A 9,940-nucleotide genomic window follows, 5' to 3' on the forward strand; every position below is an offset into this window, starting at 1 on the left:
CCAGCTTTATATTGAGCAACAAAATTATTTTAGGAATTAATGGTTTTTCTAGTTACAAGCTAACTTAAAATCTAGTGATTTGCTCATCTTTTGTTAAATGTTTACTCTGTAATTTTCCTTCCACAGTTAGCATCATGGATCCTGAGGAGAAATGGAAAGCTCATCTTTAGTTTCAGCTTAAAGAAAGATTTTGTTGTTTTGTTTTTAGAGAATGGTATGTTTTGTTAACTATTAATTATTTACAGAGAATATAGCATGTGGAACATTGAAAATAATCCTAAATATACTTTAACATCATACTTATTCTAAAGTATGTAAATTACATTTTACACCTATAATATTAGCTATTTGTCTCACCTAGGTCTTATAACATTTTACCAAAAATTCAAAATCCAATAGTTTATCCATTTTCAATACATAAAATAAGTTTCTTTTAAAATAATTTATGTCATTTAAAATAATTTATGTCATTTAAACTGGATATTATTCTTAGAGGTTATTTATCTATTACCAGTGGTCAGTAATACTGTTTTTTTCTAGCTGCTTCAATTAACAGCGCAGATTTCAGTGTAATCCTTCCTTTTCTGCAACCTTCGTCTATATCTGCAGATTACAGGCTTGTTTTCATGTTTCTATCAATTATATCATGTTTATATATCAGTTCTATACCTCTGTATCACGTATACTTTCTCATAGTGGCATCCTACAAATGATTCATGTAAATCAACTTCTGGTAATAGAAAAATATTAAATTCCCAATTAAAGTCATTGTATATAAATAATTATTTCTGTAATCCATTAGTACAACCAACTTACTTTCCAAATTTAGGTTTTCATATATAGTCATCAACATATATATGAATTATATACCAAAGTTTTTAAAATTAGAATATTATAAGACAGAATTTTTTATAAGAAGTGTTTATAAATAGTGGTTAGGGGACTTCCCTGGTGGCGCAGTGGTTGAGTCCACCTGCCAGTGCAGGGGACATGAGTTCGAGCTCTGGTCCAGGAAGATCCTACATGCCACGGAGCAACTAAGCCCGTGCACCATGACTACTGAGCCTGCACTCTTAGAGCCCATGAGCCACAACTGCTGAGCCCGTGCACCACAACTACTGAAGCCCACGTGCCTAGAGCCCGTGCTCTGCAACAAGAGAAGCCACCACGATGAGAAAACCATGCACCACAACGAAGAGCAGTCCCCGCTCGCCACAACTAGAGAAAACCCGCGCACAGCAATGAAGACCCAGTGCAGCCAAAAATAAATAATTTTTTAAAAAATAGATAAGCAACAAGCATATCTATTTAAAGTAAATAGTAGTTAGGGGGACTTCCCTGGTGGCACAGTGGTTGAGAATCCGCCTGCCAATGCAGGGGACACGGGTTCGATCCCTGGTCTGGGAAGATCGCACATGCCGCGGAGCAACTAAGCCCATGTGCCGCAACTACTGAGCCCGTGCTCTAGAGCCCATGAACCACAACTACTGAGCCCGCGTGCTGCAACTACTGAAGCCCGCACACCTAGAGCCCACGCTCCACAGCGAGAGAAGCCACCGCAATGAGAAGCCCACACACTGCAGCGAAGAGTAGCCCCTGCTCGCTGCAACTAGAGAAAGCCCGCGCGCAGCAATGAAGACCCAACACAGCCAAAAGTAAATAAATAAAATAGATAAATTTAAAATAAAATAAAAATATATAATGAGTTGTCTTTAAAAAAAAAATAGTAGTTAGGTTCTAAGGTAGCCCACCAATGCTTATTTAACCCATAAGGTTGCCAAATGACAATACAAAAATGAGCTCAGAATCCTGAAAGTATACTTTCTTTTCTCTTTTCTAAAGACTTTTTAAAAATTCTTTAAAAACTTTAACATCCTTACCTCTTCCTGCCACTTTTCCAAAGGCCCCTAGGATTTTCATACCATTCTAAACTCTGGAGACCTGTTGTGTTCCTGAAACCATTCCATATTACAAAATGACTGTGAACTCAACAACAAAAAACAAACAACCCAGTTCAAAAATGGGCAAAGGACTTGATAAGACATTTGTCCCAAGAAGATATGCAAATGGCCAATAAGCACATGAAAAGATGTTCACCATCTCTAATCATGAGGGAAATGCAAATTAAAACCACAACGAATTAGGACATAGGGATGAGAAGGGCATTCTGAACTGGGGGAATCGCATACACAAAGCTGTGGGATCGCTGTCTTTCTAAGGTACCATGGCACACTTTAAGCTGCAAGTGGATCTGTTGAAAGAGGGGTGATGAGGGAAGGTTATGAAACTTGGCTCTTGAATGAGTCTAGGCAACTGAGCTTTATCAAAAACAATGGCGTCCACTAAGTATCTGCCTTGTGTGGGTGCTGGGCCAGATGCTGGGGATACAGAGGGGAACAAAGTAGCATCTCTGCTCTCAAAATAAGCTCATCTGGTTGTGGAGACACACAATTACGATATGCAGTAGCAGTAAGTTTGTTTGGAGTAAAGGAAGAGTGTGTAACCTGGTTGGGTTACAGAAAGCTGCTTAGAGGAGGAGCCTACACCCAGTCATGAAAGATGAGTCAGTGGCAGCCAGGTGACGAAGTTAGGGGTATCTGTTTGGGAGATGAGAAGATTGTTCTAGTTGGAAGAAATAGTGTATGCACATAAACAGGTGGCAAAGCATCACGTGGTTGGGGAACTAATTTATGTGACTAAACTACACTGTATAGTATTTGTGGGTTGAGGTCATAAGGATAAGAAGCATCTCATGGGAACACAAACTCACAGGAACCAGTGTGCTGTTGTCCAGCCACACAGGATGGATATACACGATTTAGCAACTGGAAAGCAGGTGGTGGTCCAGGACAGGACTAGTATTATTCTGTTGTCTCCTCAACAGCGAGTTTGTCCCCGACCATGATGGTAATTTTGCTCCCCTTTTTGTTTCTATCACTCCAGCCAATTACTTTACCCCCATTCAATACACCCAGAGGTTGTAGATTACTCATAGCTTCCGCTTACTCATCTTCTATTTACTCAAAAGTTTTTGCATTCTCCTTATCATCACCTCTGCCCTCTCCCCGTAATCCTTCAGCTTCTGTTTTGCAACCACTGAGTAGCTCTCTAGGTGTCTCAGGTTCAGATCTCCTCATACAAGAGGACCTGACTGGTGTAATTAATCTTCTATATCCTTTTTGGAGAGCTCTCCCGCCATCCTGTCCTGTATGTTACTGACCAGCCCTTATGGTAACTGCTTTAGACCAATCATCTGGGACCAGAAGGGTCCCAGGAAATTTTATCAGAAGGGCACCCCATTCGACAGAGGCAGTACACAGGGTAAGTATTCTGAGATGGCCTTTTCAGCACGGTAGGGGAGGGAACAAAGAAGCCCAAAGAGTCTCAAAGGTGGTAGAAGACAGAGTAACAGATATGAGAAATATTTAAGAAGAGGAATAGAACTTAGGGACCTATTAGGTCTTGAGGGATGGGATCAGGTGGAAAGGAAGAAGCCCAGTAGAGCTATAGATTTCTGGCTTGGGCAGCTGGGTAGTTGCTGAATTGATAACCAGGATGAGGGAATACAGGAAATGGGGTACATAGAGTGGGTAAGGGAGGGACGATGCATTGTACTGTAGATATGAGTTTGAAGTACCAGGGAACATCGAAAGAGAGATACCTGGTAAGCACTTAGATATACAGAGCTGGGGCTAAATAGGTAGGCTATATTTTGTTGCAGGTTAGTGTAAGCAAAAAGGAAAGTTGGTTGGCACAGCTAACCAACCTGAGAAGGTTGAAGGTGAAGCCAGGTTTGTGAATAAGAATGAAGATTTGGATCCCATCAGTACAACCCCAAACATTTTTTTTTTTTTTTTGGAGGGGGGCGGGTCAGAGCCTCCACAGCCGACTGGCTCCTTCACATGGTGAAGGTTACGGGCAGCTGTGGGCTCATAACCAGCAGGGAAAGCTAGTTCTTCCAGCTTCAGTTTGGAAAATCCTAGGGGAAGGACTCGATGACTTATACTGGCTCATTACCCATACCTTGGACCAGTGTCTGTGGTCAGGGAAACATGAGATTCTGTATTTGGCCCAGCTTTGGTCACATGCCCGCCCCTGTGGCCACAGTGGGTGAGACCTCTTCTCAGATGGAGAAGAGGCTCAGAGAAGGGTTTGGGACCAGTACTGATTCCTTCATAAATAGCTTTCCCTTCTTTCCATTGTGTGTGAAATAGATGATAAATAAATCAGAGCTCTCTGCGGTAGCTCACCGGATGCCCCGGCCAACTCTGTGAAACCTGAATCTTCTCTGTGTGTTTCTGGGAGACTTTCTGAGTATTTTTAAGTTATTTGCGAATATTTTCATATGTCCAGGTTGTCACTTCAAGAAAAAGTAAAATTAATAACGTGTATGGGAAAAGAATCTGAAAAAGAATAGATATATGTATAACTGAATCACTTTGCTGTACACCTGAAACTAACACATTATAAATCAACTATACTCCAATATAAAATCAAAAACTTTTTAAAAAAAGAAAAAGTAAAGTTGACTAGTAGCAGGGAGGCTGGAATCCTAGAGAAAATGAGAAAAGATTTAAGTGCGAGTGTATCTTAACTCTGCCAATGCTGAACTTTGCGCCCTCTCCCTTGCCAGTCTCCCTTGCTCACCAGTGCAGTGCACCAGCTTAAATCTTGCTACCAATTTCCAGGCATTGTTGGAGCAGGAAAACTCATCAGTCTTTTCCCCCTTTTCCATTCTGGGGGGGGGCTTCAAAGGATACTTGGTTTTGTTGGGAGAAAAAGTTCCATGTTTGAAATATTGACTGTGAAAGTCTTAGTTCCAGCCGCACTGATGCTGGGCCTTTTGAAACGTTTGGAATTAAAGCGGAGAATGGAGGAGGGGCCTATATAAGTGTATTTACTTGTGTATGCAGGCAATATCTCTGGAAAAACACCCCCAAAATTTAAAAAAAAACAGTAACATTGGTTACCTCCCAAGAGGAGAACTTATGGGTAGCTGAGGAACCGGGGATAGGACCGGAAACATCACAATCTACCCTTTTATATCTTTGGACTTTTGAATTATTTGAATGTATTGCTTATTCAAAATATAAATAATAAAACGTCTTAATCAAAAGAAAAAGCCTGAGTCTGTCTCATAGAATCTACTGGGCTAGTCTCCCAGAACAGAGGGGAGGTACATGCCCACTGGGAAAATGGTAAGTTGACCTGCACCCCAATCTACAGAGAAGCTTAAGAAGGCGGTCTGGGTTAGAGAGAGATTAGGATGTCACGGCCCTGAGGTTGCCATGAAAGCAATGGGTAAATGTACACAACCTTGGGGTGGGTACAAAGGAAGAGAATTGGCAAGGACGATTAAGAAAGCTTGATCAAGGGCTTCCCTGGTGGTGCAGTGGTTGAGAGTCCGCCTGCCGATGCAGGGGACACGGGTTCGTGCCCCAGTCTGGGAAGATCCCACATGCCGCGGAGCCACATGCTGCGCCCGTGAGCCGTGGCCGCTGAGCCTGCGCGTCCAGAGCCTGTTGCTCCGCAACGGGAGAGGCCACAACAGTGAGAGGCCCGCGTACCGCAAAAAAAAAAAAAAAAATGAAAGCTTGATCAAAGATAGGATAATCACTGGGAGAGAGGCGTGACAGCAACCAAGAGAGGCATCCGAAGAGGGACAGTCAACAGTGTTAAATGAAGACTCTTATGTGCTATGTATGCTTATTTTATCCATTATTGAATTATATAACATTAAATTCTCAAAAAAGTGGCTGCTGCTTACCAAGTTTATCCTGAAAGACTGCTCAAAAATGCTAAAATTCTGAATCCCCAGCAAATCCATATTAAAATCCATTAACATTATAGGCAGTTTTTAAAACCATATTAAGCATTATTGTTTGAAAATTAATTTTTGGTGCTGATTTATGGCAGATGGATCACATGTTTATTGCCATTCCTTTCCAAGAGCCCCCCCCCCCGAAAATAATATAAAGTTTACAGAGGTAAAGATAAAAAATAATAGTAAAAGATATAAACCTGAGAAGACCATCCAAGAAGAGATTGCAGAGATTTTAATCAAATTTTGAAAGACAGCAGATAGAGTCAGGGAAGTGGTAAAACTATAGCCAAAAATTGGGGCTTCCCTGGTGGCGCAGTGGTTGAGAGTCCGCCTGCTGATGCAGGGGACACGGGTTCCTGCCCCAGTCCGGGAAGATCCCACATGCCGCGGGGCAACTAAGCCCGTGCACCACAACTACTGAAGCCCGCGCGCCCAGAGCCCGTGCTATGCAACAAGAGAAGCCACTTCAATGAGAAGCGTGAGCATCGCAACGAAGAGTAGCCCCCGCTCGCCGCAACTAGAGAAAGCCCGCACACAGTAACGAAGACCCAACACAGCCATAAACAAATAAACAAATAAATCCTTTTTTTAAAAAACTGGGATTGGTGAAAGCTTTTTTTTTTTTGGCTTCACATGTAGCATGTGGGATCTTAGTTCCCTGACCAGGGATTGAACTCACACCTCCTGCATTGGAAGCGCAGTGTCTTAACCACTGGACCACCAGGTAAGTCCCCATAGTGAAAGCTTATTATGTGCAACAGACCCCAGTGCTACACAGCCAGCCAACCACCACCTCAAAAAAAGAGACTGATGTTTATTCTTGGAGGTGAAAGGTAGAAAAAAGTTAAGCAAAATTCAGAACAGTAGACCTCCATTCCCCTTTCCTCACCTGTCCCCAGAACAGCAGCTTCCAAATAGATGAATGCCAGGTAGAAGATTGGAAATTTCATCTCAAGAGAGAGAATGATCTAGAGAAAAAACTTGCACAAGCCCTGCTCACAAGACCCTAATCTCGTCAGAGACCTCACTTTGAACCATTGTTATAAAACTCCTCATCAAATCCTCCCAGGTTGGGGGGAAAAAAATAAGAAAAAACCTGCACATACAGTTATATGTGTGTTCTCCAACACAATGGCCATATCTCCCTACAATTTGACAAATCCTCTCATACACTCACCCACATATACAGTTTCCAATCAGTATCTCTTAGTATAAACAGAAATCAAACATCAGAAATGATGGAGCAAAACAAGCTAAAGTAAAGAAAAAAGTCAATGTAGAGAAAATTTTTTTAATTATTAGTATCTTTAGAGAGATAAGGGAAAGTATTATAATTTATAAAATAAGAAAGATTACTATGAAAAGTAACTGTGAAAAAGTCTTGGAAAATAAAAATATATAACCAAAATAAATAGAACGGTTGGAAAACAAAGTTGAGAAGAAAACAACAACAAAGATGGAAAAGAGAAGAAAAAAGACAGAAGACTTTAAAAGGAAACCAGGAGGTACAAAATCAAATAGGGGTCCAGAAAGAAAAGAACTGAAAATAGGCAGAAATTATCAAAGAAGAAATACAAGAAGATTTCCCAGAACTGAAGGACATGAGTCTTTCCACTGAAAGGGTCTACTTAGTGCTCAACAGTGTAAAAAAAGATAAAACAATCCATACCAAGTCATACCATTTCAAAATTTCAGAATATCAGAAATAAAGAGAAGCCCTTAGAAGCTTTCAGGCTATGGGTGTGGTGGTAGGATTGGTGGTTAGAATCACTTAGGAGGGAACATGACTCAAAATGGCACTGACCCGTGAGCCATGGCTGCTGAGCCTGCACATCCGGAACCTGTGCTCCGCAACAGGAGAGGCCACAGCAGTGAGAGGCCCGTGTACCGCAAAAAAAAAAAAAAAAAAAGAAAGAAAGAAAATGGCACTGGCTTTTTAAATGTAACAAGGGGTTTTAGGACATAATGCCTTCAACTATCTGAGGGAAAAATTATTTGTGTCCTAGAAGTTTACAACCAACTGAATTATCAGTCATGTGTCCAGGTAAGGACTCAAAAATTTGTGTATCTGCCATGCACCTCTCTTTAGGGAACTGCTGGATAATGCACTCCAGAGAAACAAGAAAAAGGAAGGCCCACAGGTGCAACAGCAAATCCAATACAGAAAATTGTCAAGAGTGAGTTCTAAGGGAATTCCCTGGTGGTCCAGTGGTGAGGACTTCACACTTTCACTGCCAAGGGCCCAGGTTCAATCCCTGGTTGGGGAACTAAGATCCCACAAGCTGCACAGCACGGCCAAAAACAAAAAAAGTGAGTTCTAAGACAAAGGGGTCTCCAAAGCCTGCTCCATATTGGAGTAAGAGGAAGCGGAGGCTTCAGAGAGCGATCTCCAGGGTGGAGGAAATGAAACATTATTTGGGATGGTTGAGGCTTTGGGGGAAAAAAACTGCTGGTAGTCAGACAACAACTCTAGTTGAGCAACTGAAAGGACAATCAGTTAATAGAAAACTATACTGGTGGCGGAGGGGGGAAATGAGGCAATCACTGAGTCCAAAAAATAAGAATGATGTTAGGAAAGAAATAAGTATGAAATACTATCTGACTCTTCAATCTTACATAGGCAATAACATAAACACTGATTAAAAATTGCATTACAGGATAATGGAGGAAAGGAAATGGGAGGTCGAGAATGCTAAATCATCACCTGTGATAATAGAATGTCAATTCTATTACCCATTTCTTCCTTTTAGTGAGACCAACATCTATTCTAATGGCATATGATGCAGCCCATGCTTTTAACATTTTCCCAAGGGTTGAAGAAAATTTTTCACTGAAAGAAGCTCTCTGGTTTTATACCATAGAAGTGTTCCCAGCCTACTTTGTGGGAGTAGATTAATCCTGCTTCTTTCCCCTGCTTCAGTTTTCAAAAATGGTGAACATGCTGACCACAAATGGTGTATCTCAAGATTTTATATCTAAACCTGAAACTCTAAGGAATATTGTTAACCATCCATTCTCTTGGTGCAAAACTATGGCCTTGAGCCACTTCCATCACTATCAAGTGGGGTACTTATTACAAATAAGCAAATTTCTGGTCCCTAACCAGATGTGCTGGATCAGAATTCCTGAAAAGGACCAAGGAATATCATTTTTCCCATTGACCCAGATAGTTCTTTATTCACACGAACAGAATTATAATTTAGTATTATGTTGTTGGTTTTTATTTTATCAAAGGTCAGTGTGAGATCCACACATATAAAATCTCTACCCGTTTGGGTTTTTTTTTAATGCTATTGAGGGCATTGTGTATTTTATTATTCAGTGTTCTTCAGTGTTCATGGAACGAAATCTCTTTCAGATTTCAGAGCTAGAAAAAAGTTTTTCTCTCCCATATGAACTGGTCTATTTCCTTTATGAGACTAGGGCTTGTCAAATTGGACTAACTATTAGAATCACCTGGGGAACTTTGAAAACATGCACGGCTTCCCAGACCCCAAGCCAGACACGCTCACCAGAATCTCCAGGTTAGGGAGGTTCCATGTGATGCTGATAATTAACCATGTTTCATACACTCTGCATGGGACAAACATCTAGTTAATTCAACATGTTCACATTTTGCCTTGACTTCCTGGAAGCTAGTCTTATAGCAATTTTTCTTGGAATCCAATTTTTAATAGAATCATTGTCCTTTTCTTCCCCCATTTTATTACTTGTCTTATTTAGTATGTTTTTAAAGAATTTCAACTTCAGAGGAAATAATTCCTAATAATACTGTCCTTTGGACCAGCACATTCCTTGCAATAGCATTTAAGCCTAAAATAAATTCGTTATTAGGATTAAAGAGTGAAAGAATGTTGTGAGCTTTTAAAAGTTCCATCATCCAGAGTTTATGGAGGATTCGTGGGAAATTACTGTTAGAAAAGTGCTCTGAAAACCACTGTTATTAAATGCTATATATATAAAATTAAGATCCTGATCGCCTTTATAGTCCCTTCGCTACAGGCACCCCCAAGACTAAATTCGTTGCTCTTCTTTCTTCTAATTCACCACCTCAAAGAGCTAATCCATTTTAGTCGTGGTAACCATCATCACCAAATGTATACTTGAGCTTGAATC

General features: G+C 40.8%; 1 protein-coding gene across 1 annotated transcript in view; it reads left to right on the forward strand.

Annotated features, from left to right (window-relative positions):
• LACTB2 (lactamase beta 2) overlaps positions 1 to 2,033 on the forward strand; it is a 31,636-nt gene extending 29,603 nt beyond the window's left edge. Inside the window, exon 7 of the mRNA XM_067712083.1 lies at positions 127 to 2,033. Coding sequence (XP_067568184.1) covers positions 127 to 170 — 44 coding nt within the window. The 3' untranslated portion in view covers positions 171 to 2,033. The remainder of the gene's footprint in view (positions 1 to 126) is intronic.
• The last annotated feature ends 7,907 nt before the right edge of the window (positions 2,034 to 9,940 follow it).

The sequence above is a fragment of the Pseudorca crassidens genome, chromosome 17 (genome assembly GCF_039906515.1).
Source record: "Pseudorca crassidens isolate mPseCra1 chromosome 17, mPseCra1.hap1, whole genome shotgun sequence".
In the NCBI taxonomy this organism is placed as follows: domain Eukaryota; kingdom Metazoa; phylum Chordata; class Mammalia; order Artiodactyla; family Delphinidae; genus Pseudorca; species Pseudorca crassidens.